Source organism: Colius striatus, chromosome 14 (genome assembly GCF_028858725.1).
Source record: "Colius striatus isolate bColStr4 chromosome 14, bColStr4.1.hap1, whole genome shotgun sequence".
Lineage (NCBI taxonomy): Eukaryota > Metazoa > Chordata > Aves > Coliiformes > Coliidae > Colius > Colius striatus.
Window position 1 is genome coordinate 16,321,767 of NC_084772.1, and position 25,838 is coordinate 16,347,604.

At 37.1% G+C, this 25,838-nt stretch overlaps 1 protein-coding gene across 1 annotated transcript in view; it reads left to right on the plus strand.

Annotated features, from left to right (window-relative positions):
- Nucleotides 1–2,979: 2,979 nt before the first annotated feature.
- The window catches only part of WWOX (WW domain containing oxidoreductase), a 491,880-nt gene continuing 469,021 nt past the window's right edge, over nucleotides 2,980–25,838 (plus strand). Inside the window, exons 1-4 of the mRNA XM_062007183.1 lie at nucleotides 2,980–3,137; nucleotides 4,570–4,634; nucleotides 5,932–5,989; nucleotides 7,127–7,305. Of these exons, the coding sequence (XP_061863167.1) occupies nucleotides 3,031–3,137; nucleotides 4,570–4,634; nucleotides 5,932–5,989; nucleotides 7,127–7,305 (409 nt within the window). The 5' untranslated portion in view covers nucleotides 2,980–3,030. The remainder of the gene's footprint in view (nucleotides 3,138–4,569; nucleotides 4,635–5,931; nucleotides 5,990–7,126; nucleotides 7,306–25,838) is intronic.

Below are 25,838 nucleotides of genomic sequence, written 5' to 3' on the forward strand. Positions count from 1 at the left end.
CCACTGAGGTTTAATAGATAGAATCCATGTGTAAAAGGTTCTTTATGTTGTTGTCAGAGGAAACCAGATGATCATCAATAACAAGGCCTATTTGAATCCTATTAACTCTGAAACTATGTTGAAAATAATGGTATTATATGTAAGGAAGGAGGATAGTTATTGACATTTCTTAAAAGAAACTTGGACAAAACCTTAGGGATTAAAAAAGTTTAAAGAGTTTTCATAACTTGAAAGAAAGCTAAAAGTGACTTTGTGAACATGCTTATGAAAAGCTGAGTCTGACAAAAAAAAAACCAACAAAAAAATTGTTCATTTGAAGTAGATGGGATATTCACACCAGGCAGTATCTCAAACATTCATTTATCATCTCCCAGTGCATTAAAATCATAACCTTATGGAAACTGCTTCATTATAATGCAGAGGTGAGAAAAGCATGAATCATGGAGGCAGAATTTTCACCTGAAAAGAAACAGCTGTAGCCTATGCAATCTTGTTGTGACAGCTGCTGAGAAATTAGAATCTGAAGTCTTGTCAGATTTTTGTCACATTTCTGAATCACAATTTTTAACAAATGGATGCATGTTCTGTCAGAAGTGTGAATCAACATTTTGCTGTCATCTACATTCTTTTGCAATATATCATGATTATTTTTCTGTTGGCCAGATAGTGCCCAAATCTTGGTAGAATAAATTGGTACTCAGATCTCTGACAGACAATGGCTGTGATTCAGCAAAGGATATAAATCTGTGACTAATGTTAAAGAAATGTTAAGTTTTTGCTGCTGTAGGCTTGCCAGCATAACTACATGACCAAATTTTTGTCAATGTTTTTCATGGAGAAGCTAGACAAATACATTCGAATTTGATGGTTTAAAGTCTGGTTAACAGAAAATGAAGTAAAGACTCTAAGTGACATTTATATTATTGTGAAATCAACAACCATTTCTAAATGTCTTCTTGTTTTAATTTATCTGCTTTCTGGCAGGCTGGGGAATTAATCTTGGTCTGCAAGGCTTAGAATCATCAGAAGAATTAATTTACAGGATTGCTGCAGCAATGGATCAGAATTATATCTTTGAAGTGCTATTTGCTAAAATATGACTCTGAAAGCAAGTGACAGAAGATTTTAAGCAGAATGGATTATTTACTACCCTGCCTGAGTGAACATGATTACTGAGATCACTGTAATAATAGAGACTTATTCTTTTTCTGCAGTTGAAGAAAACAGAATAACTTTACACAACTGCTATTACATCCCCTCAACAAAAACCAAACTCCCCAAACCAACCATAACAATGTACATACTGTATACCTCAAAGATAAGCCCATACACTCAGTCAATTTACATGCAACAGAAATCATGGCCATTGCTTTCTGCCATTTGAGAAGCCAGTCAGAACTACTTCTACAATTTAGCACACATGAACACAAACTTTAACTTGCCTGGACCCCCACTAAAAACATACTAATATCTTGTATGTCTGTATGAAGTTCTTTGATATAGTTTGAATTATGTAAGATATGCAGGTAATTAATGTAAGGAGGAAAAGCTGGAAAAAATGGTAAAGGACTTCCCTAACTCTCTGAAAGATAATTAATGTTCCATTTGCCAGAAGTTGAAATTGAATAGGCTTCAGCAGGAAGAAAACTAACAACTATATTTTCCTATGGTTCTACTGCTACATTAATACTTTTACTGTGCTTCAAATATTAAATAATCTGTTTTCTTGAGACCTGGCATATCTTTCCACTCAGTCAACTATGGAGTATTTCAGCAGTTTCTTGGACTAAGTGTCCCTTCCCATATGTTTACTCAAGAGAGTACAGTCACAGTTTTTCATAATACTCCCAGCAATACATGAAAACTGGCTCTTGATGATGCATGAGTTTTTACTTCTAGCACGAGATAATTTAGTAGGTGTAATTTCTCAGGGGAACCTCAAAAGTGATGGGAGCAGCAGTGCAGAAAAAAAGTTCAGTCTGCTTTTTCTAGACAGATATGCATGCTATTAGCGGGGAATGAGTGAGCCATATAGATCAGTGTCTTAGTGCATAAAAATGTTACCCAGAGGAGTGAGCAGTGTCCTGTATTTGTGGGGTTGCGCTGCCACCTTGTGCAGTCTTCAGTGATTACAGGCTCTGTCCAACACTGGGTTTGCCTTTTTTCTTAAAACAGCTGCTAAAGGGCTACAGTGGGAAGATGCTGTTACAAACGTTGATGGTTGGATTTGGTTACACCAATAAGTATGAATATGGCAGCATATGGGTACGGGATCAAAAGCACTGAGGTAGGTCAGGGGGCATCTGCCACATTAACTGAGTAATGGCAGCGGACACAAGGTACTTCACCTGCCACAGCTGCAAAGTGGGCTGCCCGGGCTTCAGCTGCCGTGACAGGAGTTACTATTATTAATAGTATAATTAAAGTAATATTATTAATAGACTGTTGATTCACCGACCTTCATGTATTCATGTTGCCAGGTGGCACAGGCTGGTGTTTGGAGCCGCGAGGTATTTCTCTCCAGCCAAGCCTTCCTCACCAAGCACGACAACACAGCGGAGCCCTGACTAACACGGCCACAGTGGAGAATCAAATCCCACATATCAGGAGGCGACAGCTGATGGCAGAAAGCATAAAGCCCAGCTCATTTTTCATTGCTTTCCAGGCTATGTTGTACTCATGCCTGTCTCTGAAAACATGGGCTGGAAACAATATGCCGAAACTCTTATATTCTTAATCTTATGCTCTTATTCTATCCATGATGATTTCAACTCAGTCCAGAGCCCCTTCGGGGTTACAACTCATGGAGGCAGGTACCGGGCAGGAGGCGGAGGGCGAAGCCGCCGGGCGCCGGCCCCGCGGGCTGAGGAGAGCGGCGCCCCCTACCGCAGCGGCCCGGCGGACTACACTTCCCATGGTGCCGCGGGCCGCCGCGCCGCGCCATTGGCTGGGCCGGGCGGAAAAGGGCGATGTGGAGCGCGGCCGCTGGCTGGCGGGGGCAGTGCGGGTCTGCGCGGAGCGCCCGTCCCAATGGCGGCGCTGAAGTACGCGGGGCTGGAGGACACGGACAGCGAGGAGGAGCTGCCGCCGGGCTGGGAGGAACGCACCACCAAGGACGGCTGGGTTTACTACGCGAAGTAAGGGAGGGGGGCGAGCCCGCCCGGAGCCCTCTGACCACCCGCCTCTTCGCCCCGGGGCAGCATCCGTGGTGCCGCCGCTGCTGCCCCGACTGCGGGGGGCGGGAGCCGCGCTGTGCCGCGGGGGCGAGCTGCCGCGGCCGAGCGGCTGGGGCCGGAGCCGGGCTTGGCGGCGGGACCGGTCTGCGTGTGACTCGGTTTCCGCGTACGGTGCCCTCCTGACTGCTGGGGGCGTCGAGTGTGGGCTGGGCTCTGCCAGCGACGGCCTCCCTGTGCCGAGCCCCGCGGGTGCCCGCGGGCAGCAGCAGGGGAGGGTGGCGGAGCCGGAGAGGGGCGGGCACGGAGGTCTGTGCGGTGCTGCCCGGCGCCGGGCAGAGCCACAGCCTCCTGTCTCGCGTGGCAGTGATGCTGAAGCAGCTCTAGGCACCCCTGGGCACAGGCGTTGAGCTGTCACATACGTGTTGCAGTACACTCCATGGTCCCGCGGGTAATCTTTATACGTATGGTCGGTTGAGCTTTACACAACATTGGTGTTTTCTTAGCTTTCCCCCTTGTGAGAATGGAGAATAGACAGGTACCATAGAAGTTAAAAGTTATAAATCTTCTCCCTCAGCCCTTCAGTACACCACAGCTTTGACAAGAGAGAAAAATCTGTATTGGCACCATCTGCTTGTACCACTCTGAAAATGATTACATCCTCAATAGTTACAAAGGAGGATGTGCTACAGGGCTAACTAATTTAGTGAAATATGTATTTATGTGTTTTCTCATCTCTTGTGGTTTCTGTAACCGTGCTGACCTTGGAATCTGTTTCAGTTCATTTAAAAATACAAGATTTATTCCCTTCCACAAAAAGAGGGAGAAGTGTAGTACATTCTCAGCTGTGGTGAGTTGGCACCTTCCTCCCAAGTTCTGGTTTACCAGACACTGTACAGGATGTTTTAGTTTATCTGAACTTGTGTTTGTAAACATCTCTAGATGTTTTTTTCTCTAAGGTCAAGCTTCTGTATGTTTCTTTTACTTCAAAAGCCCTTTCAGAAACGAATCGCTTGGTGAAAGTGGCAGAGTTACAAAACAGGAAGATATTACTTAGTGTAATTTTTACACAAACAGTGAATTGACTAGGTCTGGTTTTTAAGTATTGGTTCTTTGTTCCATTGTCCTGACAAGGATCACTGTGTCTTTGAGACATTTTCTGAATCTATTAGTGTTGTTCAACAACTTTTGTTAACTTCTGATAGCAGTTTTGACCTTTCTTAAACAAGAGATTGACACACTTCTTTTTTGTGGAAGACAAACCATTTTCTGAACTATATTTAAAGGAAAAAAGAAGTTAAAAAGTTAAAGTTACTGTATGAACACAAAAGTTTTGGATTACATCACGAAAAAATATTAGACAATTCAAAAATTCTAAACTTTTCTTTTCCTACAGCCACTTGGAAGAAAAAACACAGTGGGAACATCCCAAGTCTGGGAAGAGGAAACGTGTTGCAGGAGGTTTGTGTTACGCTATTATAACAAACTGCAGTTGAGTTACAAACATCAGTTGCAGTTTGTGCAGGAACTAATTATCATTTTGATCTTCTAGTTGACACTAATCACCTAGGCAAACTGAGCTTGCAAAATACAGCTGATTTCATTGGGCTTTTACTTTTGTAGTTGTGGCTATGTAGAATGATCATTTTGCAGTTTTATGGCTTTGTTTTATTGCTCTGTAAAGCCAAAGTACTAAATGCAGGTTAAAGGGCTTATTTTGCTGCAGCTTGTAAGGCATATAATCAAAGGCTGGAATTTTCTTATTGGGTTCTGATATCCTGGTGTCTGTCAGATAATAGTTATAGTTGAATTATATTCTTCAAATAATGTATGTTATTGAAGAATATCCCTGGCGCAGAAGGAGGTCCAGTTAGTTTTCATTTTACTTGTTTTTCCTAACCCAATTTAATGTTTGTGTCTGAAGAGAAGACAGCCAGTGTTCCAGGACACTTTCAAAGATGTATGACTTCTTAAGGACTTGGGATGAGTGCCTTAAGTTAGATCTTCCCAGAAGCTTCTGTGTGGTCCACTTAGGGATAGTGTACTGTTGGCAAGCCATACTTCTTTTGGCAGTGACAATGTAGCTATAACTAGAATGTTTTCAATAGATTAGAGCTGATTGGATTATAATTGAATATTTTTAGTCAGAATTAGAAATACTGGGAATGCTATCTGTTAAGTACTACGTGATCTTTTATGTAAGAATTGATTCTGTAAAGATTTGTCATTTTTGTTCTTTTATCTCTCCTTCCAACTTTATAGAATCATTTAGGCTGTATTTCATGTTTCCCCATACACACTTGAGGGTTCTGATCCTCCAACTTTTGGTAGGAATTACATGTAACTTTTCCTACATTTAGTTTGTTTGTTTTGCTATTTACTTTATGGGGGCTAGATACCAAATTGTGTGAAATATAGATATGTGTGTGTACTAGGAAGCATGGTTGCATTTTGCTAGTTTGTGCTATAATATGAAATAATCTTTATAAAGAATTTTTAGATGCTCTCTGTACCTAATATTCTAGTCATTACAGTAGTACCAGCTCTCTTCTATATTGTACTTTTATTAGAGAGCAATTGCATGCACTTAGGGAAGCAATTCTTCTTTCAAGTTCCAGTATTCAAGTACAGCATGTAACTGCATTGCCTCTGGAAATAATGTAGATTTTTGCCACATATGTCTGAGAAATCACTTAAACCTCAAATCTGAGTGCACTGTAATGCCTGGAAAAAAGGTAATGTTTTATGTGTTTTCTAGGTCTGCCATATGGTTGGGAGCAGGAGACTGATGAAAATGGACAAGTCTATTTTGTAGAGTAAGTATGTCAAAATGTAGAATATGGATAAGTAGGACAAATGTGTTTAATGTTGGTAGCCTTTTTGTGACAGTATCAGCCTAAGTACAACGTTTAAAATCCTTAGGTGGAAATGACAGTTGTAGCAGTGCCTAAGTACCCATTTGTGGTTTTCTGAATTCTTCCACGTGCACAGAAATACTAGCTTGGGTGACAGATTAAAGTGACATGCATAAACCACATCTCAAAACGTGAGCTGACCCTCAGGTGATGTTTATGCAGGCTCATTTTGTTTGCATACCTATATAAACTACATATAACTTTAAAAACATATCCAGAACTTCATGACTGACAAAATTGCTGCAACTCTGACTCACTTGCAATGTGAAGCACAGAAAGAGAAGAGAACAGAGTTTGAGCTAGCAAAGATTTTTAGAAAGTTAAGGGGGGACGAGTTTCACATAAGCAGAAGGAAATTTCTGGGAACATTTCCTTTTGTCTCTTTTCAATGGCAGGGTCAAAATGGGGTAGTTACTTTAAACTGACTTGGCAGAATGAAGAATATTGACAGACCAAAACAATGTGTAGTCTCTGTTTTCTTTAACTAAGGGCTGAAGATTGAAAGTTGTTGCTTAGTGTCTCTTTGTAATAATAATCTGAAGAAAATGAAAACTTGAGTTTAGAAAGATGAGCCTGACTCAAATTGTGCCATTTGCTGAGTAGATGTGAAACTGTGTGTTTTCAGTTGTTTGAGGGAAAAAAGTACTAAGGCACATATACAGTATAGTGTTTCAAGGGTGTAGTGTAGGCCCTTTTTAATGGAGCTCCTAAGAAAATGTAATCTTCCCCAATGTATTATGATTTTCCCCCTGACAAAATTCTACTTTCTGTGTCAGGGGTTCATGTGAAGTTTGGAATGACATTGTGAAGTATGTGAATACAGTTATCAGTAGATGCTGTCAGAGGTGGAGAAGTTTTTGATTAGAAAAAGTAAATGGGATCATTTACCAAAAAAAAAAACCACCCTCTTAAAAAGTTGGTTTTTGGGAATTTAAAAAAATCCACTGGAATTGTACACAACACTGGTTGAAATGCATTTAAATCTAAATGCAGACTACAAAAGGGTCTAAGAAGTTCAATTTTTGTATTCATTTGCAGCCACATAAACAAACGGACTACCTACCTTGACCCAAGACTGGCCTTTACAGTTGAAGATAATCCAGCAAAACCTACTACTAGACAAAAATATGATGGAAACAGTACTGCAATGGAAATACTCCAGGGTCTTGACTTGAGTGGGAAAGTGGTTATAATCACGGGAGCCAATTCAGGAATAGGTAGGTTAACATTGCACATAAGGTAACATATGACTATCTTTATCTTGCAGGCTACTTTGTTATTTAAATATATATATATACTTTTGGTGTTCAAACTTGACTTTCATTATTTCCCTATAAAACCCTGAGTTAGAAGACTTTGTTCAGTTTTGTGTACTGCTTTTTTTAAAGAAAAAGTGTGGAGAATTTGTAGCTTAGATGAGAGCTGCAGGAAAGCTGTCAAGTTCTGAAACAATTGTTATTTGTTTGGAAAAAATATTGATGGAGGCACTTTACATAAATATATATAGGATGTCTGTGAAAGAGAAGGAAAAGTTCTATGATCTTGGTGACCAGGAGAACAACTGAGGTTTGCATGGGAGTTCAGATAGGGTATTCAGAAAAACTTTCTAATGGCAGCAATTAAACTCTGATAAAGCTTTTCCCTGGAGGCTGTGGAATCTTTGTCTCTGAAGGTATTTTCAAAATAACTGGATGATGAGCTTGTGTCAGAATGTCACATTTGATGTCTCTGTTGGGCAAAAAAAGCGTTTCTGACCTCTTGAAATCCCTGCTATTTGTATTTTCTATCGGGTTCAGAAATCCTTTTAGACACTCATCTTGTTGAGGTATCTGTTACATAGTATTACTTCTATAGTGGGTGAGTATTTGAGGGATACTAATTAGCTGCTTTTGTTTCATCTTATAATGAAGCTTTGGTGCTTAGGGGCTTTCCCTTTCTTCTCAGAAGACAGGATTTCTCCTCCAACTTAATTTGCTAGGCTGTTTGAAGTTTCACTCAGCAACCTGTGCAGGATGTGTCTCTTTCTGTGGCTTAAATTTGAGAAAGAGCCACAAATATTAAAACATAAGTGTGGTTTGGTGTTATATTTGAACTTCTTTGGCAAATGAGGGAATCTGCCTTAAAATTAGAGAACTGGCAATCTTTTGTTCCCTTTTGTAGTTTGCAATTTTCTTTATGGTGGGATTATGTCAATATTGAAAGAATCCTTATGCAAATTATTTAGTGTCTTTTTTAGTGTAGGATCTTGACTTATATGCATTTATGACATTGGAAATCCTTGGAGACAGACATTCTGGAAAATGGGTTAATAGCAGGACTTAATCACTCTGAATTCTCTTGGTCTTTACCTCTTAATTATTTAAGAGAGTGTTATCCCACAGGAGTCAGATAAAGAATTTAGAGCGTTATTGTGACTTGCAATTTAGGCATTAACAGCACATGTCCTGCTGTTGTTGCATGATACGCTATTACAGATTGACACTGGAGTTAGGGCAGCAAGTGTTGCACTTATCTATCTCAATGAGGAATTTGTTTTCTGGTAAGGTTTACATTCTGGAGTCTTGTCACAGCATGTCTTTACAGTGCATCCAGCACCAGAACTTGCTTTGTATGCAACTGTGCTGTGTCAGAACACTTAAGAACTACCTGGGCTCAAATAATTTGCCTTCAGCAGGAGACAAGTTACTATTCAGACCTGATGAATGAGCTGGAAGTATTTCATTTATGGCAAAAGATTAATGCAAGATGTATGATGCTTTTTTGTCAAGATTTTTCCCCATTTCTCCTGTAGTTTATAATCTGTATCTAGCAGAAGTAAGCAAGCATATCCTTGCACAAGATCTTTGCTCATGACATATATACAGATAGATATAGACATACACATATATACTTTCTTGACTTCTATTAGTAGATGAGGGCAGGATATCACCCCTGATCAGAAGCACACTAGGAAGAGTGGTGCTATATGAAGTTATGGCATAAGTCCAAAACTGTGAAGGTGATGTGGCAAATATGTGATTAAGGTGGTGTTATGGCCTATGTAAATGAAAGCTCTTGCATATCATTGTTGTATTTACTGTTGCTACAGTCTTAGGCTTTGTGTCTGATGCTACTTACCAGTTGCCATAGAGCATGGATTAAAGGAGAAAACAACTCTAGGGTTTATGCTTCTTACGGAATCTATGCTGTTGTTTTTCTAGCTCTAAGGGTTTGTGAGAGAGAATACAATAATTTGAGCTGGACGTGCGGGTGTCCTGGCTTTGGCTGTAACAGAATTGATTTCCTCCGGAGTAGCTGGTACAGTGCTGTCTTTTGGATTTCGTGTGAGAATAACATTCATAACATGCTGATGTTTTGGGCTGTTGCTAAGTAGAGTTTACCCTACGGGAAGGACTTTTCAATTTCATGTGCTCTGCTAGTGAGGAGGTACACAAGAAGCTGGGAGGGAGCATACCATTATCATATTACTGTTATCGTTATATGTTATCTCAGTTATTACACCATTCTTAAGTTTTGTTTGGAAGGTAGGGGGAAGGAGGGAGTGAGTGACTGTGTGCTACATGGTTGCTGTCTGGGCTTAAAAAAATGACAGCTGGTTACGATTTCCAATTGATCTTTTTGATGGAGACAAACAAGGTCCAAACTCCTTGGTGTTGTATGAATGGTACCACTTGCACTTTGATGTTGGGTAATAGTGTTCTTGTCCGATTAACTTGGACATAATTGGCAGAATTTAAAGTTTTCTTGAAACTATTGTCTGAATCTTTAAAAATGTATCAGTCTTAGCTTAACTCTTAGCTGTGCTTTATGGCTCTTGGCAAACTTTTCAATGTGTTGGTTACATGTAATGGATTACAATGTTGAGATGCCTGTGAGCCTTAATATGTGTACACAATTCTTCGAGGCTTCATTTGTAAGTACTAATTAGCTAGCTTAAGTCTTACCAGTTTTAGGACTTATTCCTTAGTTATTTTAGGATTTCAGTGCTGTGCTCCACTTTGTGCTGTAGATATTCCTTTTAAGCTCACTCTGTATTTTGAAGTAAAAAAGTATGACTTACTGAATGGTTTAATTCTTCTGCCAATCTTGGTTTAAAAACCTTGTTGTTCTGTGTACACTTAAACATCAGTAATCTAAATGGTCAGTTTGTTCTCTTAAGGTCAGTAAGACTAAGACTGTGAGGAATCGAAAGTGATGTGCAATTCTATCTGTGCACGTTGCTTTTCTGTTTTACAGATCAATTACAGAGAAAGTACTTCCCTAGCGTGTTTCTTGTATGAATGAAGTCATACGTTGTGGGTTTTTTCCACTAGAGGGCTGTGTTGCTCTTTGAAAATACCAAACAAAAGAGACCCGGTGCTTTCCCCTGTTTTTAGTAAATCGTTCTGTAATTTTGTTGTTTTTGTTCTTAATTGTTAGGGCTAGAATTTGAAGTTTTAAAAAGCATGTCATCTATTCATCTGGGTTTAGTAGTATACAGAGATGCAGTATTGTCAACTGCAGGTGTAAGCAATCTCTGCAAATCAAGCACATTTTTAAACAATAATATTACATGGTTTTAGTATCAGGGAGACAGTTGAGTAACTCGTGATTTTTCTATGACTTGTGTAAATATTTCCATCTCCTTTTAAGATTCCTGTAGCCATATGACCTTTAAACTAGGATGTGTTGTTTTCTGTGTTGGATACAGTTGCATGTAGCCTATTGTGACTGCTAGAGTATGTGTGAGTTGCAAAGTGTTTGTATTGGAGTATATAATTATAAATGCTAACCACAAGTTTTTTGGGTTAATTCCTCATGGTGTTTTTTTTCCTGATGTCTTTTGGTGTATTATGTGTTAAGTGTGGAAAGCTAGCTTGACATATTTAATTATAAAAAATGGTTATTGTTATGCAAGTTAGATTGAAGTGTATCACTTTGGTTTTTAAACTCTTTAATCTTGATTAAATTACAACTAAAAATTGCTAGTAAATTTTAGCAGAAGTTGATGTTTTATTACAATGTGTTTTTACAAACCCAGGAAATGCAAAGCAACCTATTTTCTCTTTTCCACAATACAGTTAGCAGCTATACTCTTCATTTTTGTTTCCTTTTTAAATTGATTTGTACTACATCCATGGTTGATTTGCGTCCCTTCATATAAATTTAGCCACTGCTTGAGGATCAAGTATATGCAATCAAGGGAAGAGACTTAGAGCTAATACTCTGTTTTAGCTGAACTATCAGAATAAAGCCCATGTAGCTTTGGAAATGTATTGCATGTTTAACAAGCTCTATTCCTCGTATCAAATGTCATATTTAATTGCAGTGAGAGTTTGTATCTGTACACAAACATAACAGAATATTGTGAAACTGTGGGTGGTAACAATTTCACAGATTCACAGACTAGCTGGGGTTGGAAAGGACCTCTAAAGATCGTCTGGTCCAAACACCCTACTAAAGCAGGTCCACCTAGATCCAGTCACATGTCCAGGCAGGTTCTGAAAACCTCCAGAGAAGGAAACTCCACACGTTTCCTGGGCAGCGTGTGCCAGGGCTCCCTCACTCAAACAGGAAGAAGTTTTTCCTTAAGTGGAACTTTTTGTGTTCCAGCTTTTGTCCATTACTGCTAGTCCTATCAGTGGACACTACAGAAAAAAGTGTTTTTTGTCGGTACCTTAATAATTTACTTGGTATCAATCCTCATGGTAACATGGGAACCGTTACGTTCTGTTCACACATGGTGGCGCTTTTGTGATAAATACAGATGCTGTAGTTCTGTGATTTATCGTGTGCCTTTCGCTGTATCACCTGCACCTAATTCAGAAATCTTTCTCATATGGGACATTATGTGAACACTTTACATCTGTGATCAATGTAGAAGGACTACTGCTTTGCAAAATAGTGGAAACTTTTCTGGCTCCCTTGCTGCAAAAAACAGTAAAGTTTCAGTGGTCCAGAGTGTGGGATTAACTGTCTTAATTCCAGGACCAGTAGTATCTAAAGTCTCATACTGTCAGGGTAGAAATAGAACTTTAAACTGTTGGAAGTCTAGAAATCTCTCTTTTCAGTAAGCACACAATGCTTATGTTAATTGGGAAAGATACCAACATATTTTTCATCATAATTTTAATCTATTAAAAAAGAAGTTGTTTTCAGCAGCTTTTACATTTTGCTGTTTATCAAAGGAGCATAAAGAATAATAAAGCTGTAAATAAATGATACAATACATGTAGCCAGACTGCTGTGCTTTGACTGTGTGCTTTTGTACTTCATACTGGCAGAAATTAATGAAAGTTTGTTGTACTGGGAGTGACATATTGCATAGCTCCAGGATTTCCTAATTCCTGACTTCTGAGCTATTGTTTCTGTAAGTTCTGTTGCAGCGTTTGAGCACTTCCCATATTAGTATTGTTCTGAATCTTTCTTGTAGTTAAAAAGCAGAATCTCCCTGCAGAGCCTTGATGGAGGCAGGTGTGATTAATCTCTGTTGTATGTGTTATGCCAGTTGGGTAATATCTAATTGAATAATGGCTATTTAAGCTACTATCCATAAGAGGAGCAAAATTAAACTTTTAAGGCTTACCTTAATTTATTGTGAGGATCACTTAAGATTTCTAATAGATGCTGGCTAGCTTTCACTATGCCCTAAATCTATTGGCGATGGAGAGACAGGAAAACTATGATGAAAGAGAACTTTCCTAAGTAATAAAAAACTGACTGCTCTGTAGCTGCAGAGAAGAAGATTTTGTGTATATGGGGAACCATTGTAGTTGCAGAAGTTACTGAGATTATTTGTGAGCGACGTAGCATTTTTACTGATGCTGCCTTTATCGGCCTCCACAAAGAAGGTAACATTTGCTGAATCCTAATTAGACCAGTGAATGGTCTCATTTAAGTGTAACTTGGATCCTATGGGAGAAATAAAGCAGACCCTTACAAATACCATTGAGGACTCTCATTTTCATAGTATTACTCTGACTGTCTTAAGTACGTTCATTGTATTTCACTGTATTGCACAGAGCTTGGTGGTGTAAGCTCACAGATGTTTGTCTGAATCTGTCAGTAAGGAATTGTTCAGTTCCATTTTTGAGCTAGGTTGCAAATTTTCCTTGAAAAATGGGCACATTTTTCTTTGAAAGCATGAAGTTTATTTTCTAATTTCTCTCCTTTGTTTCCAGATGAAATAGTATTTAAAGGTTATACAAGTGGCAGGACTTCTACAAAGGAACTGCTTAAGATAGTTTCTGTTTCAGATTCACTTTGTGATTTCTTGTATGATTTTTCTTGTGCTACAACATCTAAATTTTGTCAGACTTGAGAAAATCAGCCTATTTTTGTTGGGTAGTTTATTTTGGAAGAAAATAATCTTTAAGAGAAAATATATCTGTATGGTTTTGGTCTGCATTTTTGTTTTTCTCAATTCTATTAATTTGTTAGCTTTTCCCAAAGACTTTAAAGTATGAACTTTTTTTTTGGTATGTTTTATTATGATGAATGAAACAGCAAGGTGTTTGCTTTCCAGGAATTATCTATTCTTCTCTTACGAGTGTAGAAAAAAAGGAAGGTGACCCGGAGATGCAAGCTGGTGACAACACTTGAGTTGTCTTTTCTTACTGTCTACATCTTTTCCCCAATTTAATGAAAAGAGTTTATCTGATTCAAAATTAATGTTCATAAATGCATAAATCCCTGTGGATCTGTAAGGTGAAACTTCTACCTGGTTTTAGGAAGAATTTCTGTATGTAATTCTGTTGTAGCTCCATAGTGCAGAGCGAAGGGAAACACTGGAGTTTTGCTAAGGAGTTGAATCTTAAAATCTCACTAAACAAGCATAACTTGTAGTAAAAGACCTATTGCAGCCTTTGCATGGTTCTGTGTTTTCATGCTGGAAGTGTTTCACATGTGAGGAACTGAAGTGGATATTATTTATGGAGGTTTGGGTTCAAAGCTTACTGTGAGGCAGACAGAAGATCAGCAATATATAACCTTGGATTATTTTTCTTGGCTGCGTCCTAGCTGTCTCTGAGACTGTTTTCATGGGATGCTTTTGTATTTGCTGGGTTTTTAAAAGCCTGAAACAGTTGTTCCTTGATATATATTTTATTTTTTTTGATGAATTCTAGGCTCCATGGATCACATGTTTCACTGTTACAAGGAGCACAGAGTATCAACAGAAAAGCACATCTGGCCTGATTGCAACCAGTACATGTATGCTTTGCTCTGGTAGAACAAAATAACTTCTTATGAGAAAAATAAGTTACCTAATAAAACATTGTTTTGCAGGTGTAACTTTTACAGCAGGGTCTTCTGCCAGCACAGTTGTGTTGTTTAGGGACTGTTTTCTTACCATCTTTTATCAGGAAAACGGTGGCTATGAAGGTTTGATTTCAAGTTCTTTTAAAATGTGGTTGAGTGAGGAGGGTGAAGAGGAAGGGGAGGTGGACATCCTTCAGCCTAACCTGGTTTACTGTTGTATATGCAGCTGTGTATTTTAGTTTCATGCTGTTACTCTGGTTTCAACAGACTTACTCAGTCTTGTGAGGCAAAACTGCTTGCCTAATACAACAATGTCAAAAAAAATAAAGACTAAATTTTTTAACTCCTATGATCCATGTTCTCTGGATCAAACTTGTTATGGATTATCTTAAACCACATGAGTAGCCCTATGAAAATGTTGATGTCTATATAGAAGTTTTGTTGTTTAATTTTGAAGGTATGCTTAAGTAAGAAGCAAACACTTTGGTAACTTTTTTTTCAGGTATTTTCTTTGTGGAAGTCCAAAAGGTTTTAGCAGGAGGAATTTTGTTATACCAGTATTTTGAGGGCATGGGAGTATAGTGCTTTTCTAGGAGAGCCTGGATCTTGCAGGAACTGTATGTTTTGCCAGAGTACATTATCTGGGTAATCGGTGTAGAAAAGCATGATTTATAGGGAGGAATGTGCCTGTAGGGTGGAACTTCTAACTTGTTCTGTTGCAGGATAGTAGTAGCTGTCAGTCAGGGATTAGTGCTGATGTATTTTGAACAACTAAACAACTGCTAAGAGCCATTGTTTTCGAACTTTGAATAATGCTTGTAAATAATAGAAGAGATTCTATTTAATTTACAGTGTTATAGTCTGAAAATTTATAGTAGTTATAGCTGATTGAGTTTTCTGAGTGCCATCACTGTATTTCAGCTTTCTCTTAATATTGTGAAATACTAGTTTTGCCTTATGTAAGGCTTCAACTGTGTACTTGTTACATATTGTAAATATTAGTGTCTTCTTGGACTTCTGTAATTTATTTTTCTTATTGAGTAAGCTGAAAACAGTCTCGGATGTTCATACTGCTTTTTCATGTCCATTTTGATGAATCTATTTATTACTTCTGTAATGAGTAGTACACATGGTTGGTTAGCCAAGTTATTGAACTTCATCAACCTTGGCTGAAATTCACAACGCATGTGAAACTTGTTGTAACATGTAAGAAATTACATCTGGGCTAAAAGGTTCAATAATGATTACTACTTGTAATGGAATCTTTTCACAAAGGATGGGATTGAGCTGTATGCCTGTGTTGTACTTTCTGGTATTCCTACAGGGGAATAACACTGGTAGAAAAGAAGCCTTCATATGTGGTACTTCCTTTCTTGTCTGTTACCTAAGAATTAAAAAGACTTTTCAGTGGGCTGCAACAGAACTTGTTTTCTTTTCTGTCTTTTGAAACTAGTTTTAACAAAGGTTTTTCTCATGATATGATTTATATTTCATAGACTATAAATGAAAAGATCTTTTGCATGATTCAGTGGATCTGCAACACAGAACTTAGTCTCTGCATCATTTTGTGTCTTCATGTTTTGAGAATTAATTGTATTGCAAGAGTTGTGTGAATAGTTTCAGCTGTACGCTTGTATTTTTTGGAATGCTTGTTAGATGGGTACAGAAGAGGTTGATAAATGTATACTGTTTTCTAATGACAGTATCTTCTGAGACATCTAGTGACTTTCCTAGATACTGTCAACTCTAGTTACAGCCTAAAGAAGTACATTAATGGACACGATGTTTTTAGCTTACTAGCAAGAAATTTCTTAGTGATTATACCTGTGGTAAGTAGTAGAGTTACAAGAAGAAAGGATTTCAATATCTTGTGTTGGAATTTTGCCTGAATTCTAGAATAGGATTAGTACTGTGAGAAAGAAATTAATCTTGTATTCATCCTGAAGTCTGTGATACATAAACCTTTCTAAAATACGGTGTGTGACTTAGGTTTTCCTAAACAAATACATCAAATGTCACATTCTTTTACTAATTCTTAAGGGACGACACTCAGAATCAAAAGTAGATTTGTCTTCTGTGATGTTTTGTGTCTTTTTTAAAAAATATGTTCCTAGCTCTATTACTGACTACACACTAATGTTTTTTATTTTTCTTCTGTGAGTGAAAGATTTTTTTTAACTTTACTTTTCCTCCTTTTTCCATATTTTTTTTTTTCCTGTTGGCTTTTCTTTTAACGTATGAGATTTCTGTAGTCTTCTGTTCAGCTACATAACCTCAGTTTTTCCATTCCTGTAGCATCTATCTGGTTTCAATTTTTGCTGTACTCTTTAATATCTGGCGTTTAGGACTTTATTTGTTGCTTCAGAAAGCTCCCTACAAACCATCTATCATAAAATGTGAATAGTTTTGTAGGAATATGCTTTACATTTCTTCTCATTTAAATGTAACTGGTCACTGTTTCTAAGTTCCTGTTCTTAGTTAGGCTCTCCTTTATAATGAAAACTAGTGAAGTTGGATTTTCTGGTTGTTATAGTACTTCCTTGTTCACACAGATATGATTACTACCAGAGACTGTCACAATTCAGTTCTGGATATGTTTATTTAAATCTTTTGCATTCCCTGTGACTTGTGGTTCAGAAAAATGAGAATGGCTTAGAAATTTTTCATTTTTTCCAGGTTGTTATCTTTGTAGAAGGTATGCTTGTTGCCTCCTCATTATTTATTCTTTGCCCAAGCAGCTTCTTCAGCATATTCTTTACCTGGGCTTCTTTTAGTTTTGACCTCTAAACTCAAGTTCATAAGACGTGTGGCATTTTCCTCTTGTGATGATTAGTCAAAAAGTGGACTTTGAGCAAAACTTTGCTATTTGTTTAAAAAGTTGCAAGGAAGATCTTGAATTCTTCTCTAATACAGCAGAATTGAAGAAAACAATATCTTGTGTATTAAGAGATCCAGGAGCTGTTATGTTCATCTTCTGCTATTGGACAGCATGAGCAGCCATTCTTACTTCTGTAGATTTGTTACAGACACCTGAGCTGCCTAAGATTTGAGAAATGTGTGCTTAGTTCTCTTTTGTATAAGAAACAACATAGGACTGCAGTAACTGACCTAAGTTTAAAGATTGCATACGTGTCCGTGTTCCAATTTAAAGTGGGAATTGAATTTTCTATCACAGGATAAAAAGTTACTCTTCTGAAAGCTACACTAATTCTTTATCAGAAGGAGCAATTAAGACCTAGTAAGAGTAGAAAACATGGCAACTAAAAATATGTAAAGAAAACACTTTATGAAAAAGCTTTATTTGTTTTGGTCTGTGTCCAGCTGTGAGTAGTTGCTGAGGAGAATAAATCTTGTTGAAGGATTTCTAACTCTGAAGGTAAATTTGGACTGTTTTGTGCCTTTCTAAGATAGGCAATGAAGAGTACATTAAGAAGTGCATGACCTACTTGGCAGCATGCTTTTGGCATCCTGAGTGAATGAAGATTGTGATCTATGAGAAGATATCTTACTGTATATGTTTCTGAATCTAATCTGTGGTCAAAAGAATAGAGCGCTAGGCTTCCTCATTCTGTTCTTTTTATCTGGTACTTTAAACACTTGTCTCCTGCAAACTGAAAAGTTATGTATGTAGAATGTGAGGCAGAGATATGCTTCATAATGGCTATAATGTAATTTGATGAATAAATATGACTTACTAGAGTTTGTGTATACACACATACTAAGATACTGTGATTTAACTTCGGGAGACTTGTCAGGGACAAGGCAGACTGAATATGAGATAGAGAGTTGTACAACCTGGTTTCTATATGATCTTGAGTGAACTATTCAACACTAGATTCTGACTATTACTAGACATATTGCTTTTTACCTAATTTACAGTAATATTGCAAATTGTAACCCAATTACTAAAATATTAGTACCATATTTTCAGGAAACCAGATTTTAGAAAAGTTTCCTATGCTTGGTCACCTGGCAGTTGTTCCTGTTTTACAGATTTTGTAAGCATATCTAGTCTTGGATTTAACATCCCTTTCCCCAAACTTGCAAGGTCTGGCTTCTTGGAAGAGGAAAAGGAATGGTATAGAATATGCAGCTGTAATTGGTGATTGTAAACTTTGCTGTAGAAGATTCTTGTCATTGAGCTCTTGGGTGGGTTGCTGCTGTTCTGTCTATTAGCAGGTAGACCTTAAATGTCATCTGAAAAAAGCTACATTAGTTTTATTGTGAGAAGATGTGTGATATGTTTTCATGCTGTTCTTGAAAGTGTGGCAAAGAGTTTTTGAGTTTTGTGGTTTGTTTTGTTTTGTTTTAAAGCTTGATCTTGCATTATAATTTAATGGCTTCTAATTCTTGTTTTCCATTCACCTTCCTTTTGTGTATAGACACTTTTTGTTAATACTGTTCTTATTCTTCATCTTTTGTTTCAGAACTCTCATCTCCTTTGTATGTTGGAACTACATGATGGATCATTTGAGTTACATAACAGCTTCCCATCTCTCTCTTTCCTTCATAGTTTAAAATACATCCCAAAGGCTTGCCAGTTTTGAACCTTGGGAGGTTGGTACCTAGCCTAAATACTATCTAATCCAGAAAAACTAGAATTTAAGGAGGTAACCCAGGACTCTATAAATTCCCAAACCTCCATGTCTTGTTATCTTGCCCTTTGCTAGCTATCTCTTATCTGCCTTGTTTATTTGCTTACAGTGGAAAGAACAACGGACCACATCTTCCCCTTGTATTAAAAGCTTCCTGTGCTGGTTAACTAAGCAAGTTGTCTTATCTCTTGTTGTCCAAAGACAGAGCTGCGTAGTGACTGTCAGAAATCAAACAATGTTTTGTAATTTTTGGTCTATTCCTTTCCCCCATGATACAAGCTATGAGCTCTGTAGAACAGGACCTAGCTGTATATGTTTGATTCTCTTTCTTTTTTAAGATACCTTTTTTTGTTTATAACCTAAATTGTGAGCTGTTTAGGACAAAAACTTCTTTTACTATTTATCTGTAAAATGTCTAGTATGCATTTAAAAATATTTCACTGCTTGTGTAACTGATACAAATAAATACCAAGCTCATATGAAGAAAATTTAGTCCAGTTTGTGTTGTAGTTCTGTCTCAGTTTCTTTACATTACACTGAGTATTTCTCATGAAACATCTTACAGATTAAAGCTTGGAGGATCAACACTTTAGCTGACAGCACAGTATGTCTTTTAATTACTCTGCCTTGGATGAAGTATTCCTCTTTATTAAATTTACTTCTTTTATTAACATTGCACTGCTGTACTTGGCAAAAGGAGATTCGAAACATACAACTAATTTTTTTTTTTGTTATGTTTAATTAGGGCTCAGCTCAGCAGTACAGAAACCTGTGATACTGGTGGTTTAAAGAAGAACAGAAGTGTACTTGAAAAGAAACTAGTCAACTTCTGCATTTTTTCTCTATTTTCCCTTTGGTGGGAAAAGCCATTGAGTTGCCTAAAGCTATTTCTGATGCAAAGAGCAGCTTTAGAGGAGAGTTTTGCCAACCCCATTCTCTGAACTTGGAACTTTTTAAAATCAGCATTTTTTTTTTTTAACCCCAAAAGGCCAGGAGAAGCAGTCAAAGATAAATCTTAAATTCTCAGGGCTTTTTCATGGTCATCTGAGTAAGCTTATCAAAGAAGGCGTGTTAAAAATAGCAACAATTAAGGGGGAAAAGCCCCAAAGATAAGTTGGGGAAAAAAGTGCCCCTCAAAGCAGCTTTAAAAACCTAGTTGATACTGAATATCTCATCAGACTTTATAAAGCCAGTTATGAATGCTCTTAATGCTGGCAGTTTTCCAGAACACAAACCTTTCAAGGATATGTGGACTACCTAGAAACTGGAGTCTCTTTATTGTTGACCTTTGGTTGCTACTGATGTTCAGTAAATCCTTAATGATATTTTTTGTGTGTGTGACTGCTTTGTGTTGCCACTGCTTCTCTTTAGCTTGCCTCAGCTTTGCTATAGAACAGCAATGAAGCTACAGTAGCATGCACAAAAAATTTATTACCTTAATAATGTCTTGAACTAATGTTACTTATGAATTGACTGACTTTGTTTAAACAAAATAATCTGGTCACTTATCCCATGGTGACTAAGCACTCAGGAATGATTACATACTGGGAACAGCGTGCTCTAAATGTCATGTCAAATTTGGCTACATGGGTTTGATCTAGTTTTCATTGAGATGCTGGTTTGATGTTGACTTAAATTGTGGGCAGATTTACTGTTTTCTGCTACTCTAAATATCAGTTAGAGGTTTCTTTTGGAAGTGTTTATTTTGCAATAAAAATAGTAATGTGTTAATGTAACTAATGAAATATTTGTTATTCCCTATGAATAAAAATATATGTAATTCTGAGTAGAGTAATTTAGGTTTTTTTATGGAAGTTAATGTGAGTCACTAAAAAGAGTTCTGTTAATTTTGAGACTTACTAGCTGAAGCTTCTTTAAAAACACATAGAGCTTCTTGTTTGACTTGACTTGGTAATAATACAGGTAGATGAACTTATAGGTGGAAAGATTTTTGTCAAGAAAATGTGAAGTTGTGTGCTGACTTTGCTGTGTATTCAAATGCTTTATCTTCCCCTGTGATATGTTCTCTGTTACAAGAGAAAAATTATATGCAGACAGCAAAATAAACTCTCTAATAAATTCTCCCTAAACATTAAATTATCATAGAATCATAGCATGATAGGGTTGGAAGGGACCTTTAGAGATCATCTAGTCCAACTGCCCTGCAGAAGCAGGTTCAGCTAGATCAGGTCGTAGTTAAATTATAAAGCTAAATGCTAAATTCTGATATAATTTAAAAAATACAATAATTGATTTGTGTTAGGAAAACTGCCTGACTTGCTTGCAAGAAGCCACACTGTCACTTTTAACGACAATCAAAAGAAAACATGAATTTATTCTATGCTTGAAGAAACACTGAATAAAAGTTCAGAGTAATCTTCAATTGCAAACTCCTGAAGCAGTGGCTCTACTGCCCAGTAATGAAAGAGGCCAGCAAGTATTTTTTTCACTTAGTGCCAAGAATGTTTAATTAAAGTTTTGTATTTTCTGGATCACAGAATTGATTTTAAAAGCTGTGGCTTTTACTGTATGAAGGATGTATAAAATTATTGATCCTTCCCAAGAAGCAGCAAATTCTATTAAAAAAAAAACCCAACCCCTTTCTTATTTATTGGAGCTGGATTTTTACTTGCAATATGATACTATATATGCAAAAGAAATTGCTATTCCAGATACTAGTTTATCAAAGTCTCATACCCACTTTATATTATCAGAAAATATAAATGTCTTTTTAAAATCTAAGATATATTCTGAAAGTTAACTTACTTTAATCTATGAAGGAAGCATCTATCTGTCCATAAGGACCCAATAGATGCCCAAAATCTCTAACGGGAGCAGGCTAATACATTTCACTTCTGATTCCACAGAACACTTTTTTGTTCACCTAGTTGAACCTGCTGTCTTTACTGTAGTGGAAGGGAAGAAGGTTTTCCTCTGAACTCTGTTTTAGTTTACAACTGCATGTGGCATAAGCCTCAAGGTCTCACAACAGCTTTAAATCATTACTTGAGCATACTTACATCATTGCTTGAGTGAAGATGTTTTAGAATCTCAAAGCCTCCAGATCTGTTATCAGTGGAGAGAAAAGAAGAAATGATATGAAGAAACTCAATATGAACAAACCCTGTAGGCTTTTACATTGAGGATCAAGCTGTTGGAAAGAAAGAGGGCATCACTGCATTTCAAATGTGTTGTGAAGGAGAGATCCAAGGTATCCTGGAGTGTTTGGGAGAAGGTAGGGAAGCTGAAGGAAACTTGCTATTGACTGAAATGGTTTTGAATTTCTTCCACGTGTATTCTAACTTACATTTGAAATAAAGAAATGTTTTAAAATGTATAAATGCCTGATGCAAATTCTTTACAAAATGTGTCCCAATGATAAATGAATTGTATGCAGTCTCCTTTATTTAAACAAGAAATCACTGAATTGCTTTTCCACTCGGTGAGTCCTTTTCTCTGTTTTATAGAGGAGGTTGTACCATTTGACAGCCCTATACTCATCTGGTGTATGTTGACACACTGTAGTTGGCATTAATTGAGCGATGCTAAGTGCTCGTTAATTGAGACTGTTAGCTGAAAATCTGTCCCAAAATTCAGTGCTAGTAGTTGACTGCAGATAGGCAAAAATGTGAAAGTGTTGAACAGTCATCATCACGGAAGATGAAGAATGAAACTGAGTGCTAATTTCTGAGGCTTTATGAAATGTATACTGTATGTAAAGGGCTGAAGGGTTTTAAATGTCTGTAGCAAATTCCATGCACATGTAGCTCTCTTGTTAGTTCTGCTACCAGCCCTTTAGGTTAGCTGCTGATGTGGAGAGCTGTGCCTTAACATTTATCCTCATGTATGTCTTATTCTTAAACAGGATTTTCACTTTGAGTGTCAGATTAGAGCTCATTCAGCTAGAGCAACTTTAAGAGTGGTTGGTCTCAGGATAGTCTTACCTCTTGAGATTTCTGGGGAGATGAAGTTTATTTTAGTTTTGTAAAACATTTGCTCAACACTTATGTTGTATAAACTATTAAAGTATACTCTGATTGCTTTTCCAAAGTGTATGTTATTTAAGCACGTGGTTCTTCTGTCACATTTGGGGAAGTATCTGTCTTACTCTTTGCAATTGGCTGTGCTTGATGGTCAAGTATATTATTCTATGTTGTTTTGCTAATAGAGTTCCTACTTTTAAAAACCCCCCAACTAGTATATAAAGTTTTGCAGCTGTTTTTGAAATGCCTACTTTGAAATCTGAAAATTAAAGCACAAAACAATTGTGTATTGAGGCTGGGCAGAGTTTTTTCCAGCCATATATGCCCTTTGCTAGCTGCTGCAGTTAGAATGTAAATGGCAAGAGTTCCTGTTGGCAGTGGACTGTGCTCTCTGTTTTACTCTGGTTAAATAGCTGCAAGACCTGCTGAGCACGATGGCACAGAGAAGATTCACCACTTGAGGGTATGATTTTTTTTTCCTGCTAGAATTAAGGTTGCTCTGATTCCTTGATTGAGTGTCCTTGGCATAGTTACTTAGATTTCTCTTTCTGTTTAACCCTACTGCGGTCTGGTCGTTTGGGCTTTTTGTTTTAAGGTTATATTGTTGTTCATGTGTTCATGATGATTGTGGTTTAGTTTTGGTGTATGAAACACATTCAATGGGGATTTTGACTCACTGTAAGTTTTATAGATAGACAAGGTTTTACTTTAAAGAATTTAAGTAGTTTTGTACTTGAAATGCTCAATGTCAGTGTTAGGCTGAGGTTTTAAAATTTACTGTATATTGAAAACACAGCCACAATTTGCCAAAGTTGGCAAAATTAGCTTAGCACAGTGAATTTGTAAGGAAAAAAAAAAGTTTTCCACCTTTAATAGCTGAAGAAAAGTTTGCAGCAAGCGATGTGACACCGAGGGAAGAAACAGCCATTAGTTTTTGCAGAAGAAATGAAGAGCCAAAGCTGTAAAAGGATTTGAATATCAAAGCACTTCCAGACTTCTACTTCAGGTGTTTCAATTAGTTGTGTTCTTGTAGACTCTTTTAATTGTACTTAATGAGGATTTCCAGGTCTCTGAAGATTTATTTTAAGGACATATAAAAGAATGCTGGAGCCTTAAGACTGAACAAGTGGGCAGGTAGACAATATGTAAACTCAAATGAGCTCTACGAAGAAGATGATGATGTTGTGTAACCTCTTCTTGATATATTTAATCTGTTAGGTGGTCTGAAAAGATGCCTTACAAATTATGCTCTGCATGCTCACAGAAAGATCAAGTAGTAATAGTTATATACAATCCCTACCTAGCCAGTAATTCAGTAGTTGAATTGGAACCTGTATGTGGTTTGCAGTAACTGGATTTTTCTCCTTTTGCATAAATCCACCTGTCCTAAATACAATACAAGAGTGTGTTTGTGAATTAGTTTACAATAGGTCTCCCCAGCAGCACTTGATCTGTGTCAGTATTTTGAATGAATGGACTGCTGCTTACAAATCCTCTGAAAAAAAGGGGTTTTCTAAAGCACATAATTTCATGGAATGACCCAGAACGTGTTCTGCTTAAGGGTGAAGATTCATTCTTTGGTATCCCAGAAGAAAACTAGTGTGTCCTAAAGAGTATTTTAACACTGATCTCCAACTATACAGGAAAAGTCAAGATGTTATTAAAATTAACTGAGTTTGCAGCATGCAATTTGGTTAAATTTTAATCTTTCTCAGTTTAGTTTATTACGAGAAACAAGTTATTAACTGTACCAGAGAATGGCATGGAATATATTATTTTGCACAGCGTGACATGGGGAAGAATTAGCAAAACATCATTGTGATAGACAAAGTGACTATTAGCTCCAGATCTTTGTATAACAGTGGAAAAACTCTATTCCCATGTATTACAACTAATTTTTAGTAATGTAGTAGACTGATTAAAACAAGTGTATTTTTTTTTGTGCACAACAAGAAACATACAACTGGCTAATAGTAGTCTGGTTACATGAAAAATTCTACTTAAATATGTTTAAAGTGGAATTAGGAACAGGGAGAATTGTGCATATGCTGTGGCTGAATTCATATGCATGCAACGAATTACCCAGGTAATTAAAGTTGCTTGGTACAATGAATGGCTTTAAAAGAGATAGAAGAAAATTTCTTGGACTTAAACAGTGTAAGTATGTAATTGCAGAAAATGGTATAAATTCATCTTGGTGCCTGTTGTTTCTATAATGTAAGTTATATCTAGTGCTGTAACTGAATTTTGTTGCTCCAGGGTGTTTTGGAAGTGAGATAGCCACCCATCTTAATAGGCTTCTTGGTAAACAGTTTTTAAAAGAAAAACACAAACATGCTTTAAATGTCATAAAGCTAGAACAAATACCTCTTCTCTTTGACTTCTTCACTTCAAATTGCTAGGCATTTCAGTTTTATTCTTATTTTCCAGTTTAAGCTTGTTTAATTTGAGCTCATTAAGCTTTGTTACGCTTCTTTCAGCTAGATGGAAATTTTTGTCATTGTTACAGTTGTCCATGGAGAGAGATGGGCAGCTAGTGATACTGTTGAATACATCACAAATGTATAGTAGCTCACCTCAGTTGCTGGCTTGGTTCTCTGCACTCCCAAGAACTCATCATCTCCTGCTGTAACTCACAGATTTTTTTTCCAGGTAGATGAAGTTTACCTTGGACCAACTTCTGAGCAGCTTTTCATTTGATGAATTGAACAGTGGAATTGGGTACGCTTACAAAGCTTGTAGATGACGTCGAGGTGGAAAGAGTTGCAGCACTTGGCAGCTTCATAACCTGAAGTCTTCTGTCACAAAAGAGAAATGAAGTGCTCAGTTTCAGACTGAGGAAGAAAAGATTAAAAATATTGGGGAAAAAAAGGTTATGAACAGACATTTAGGAATTCACTGGCAAATTTTGTTGTATGGATGAAAGAAAGAAAC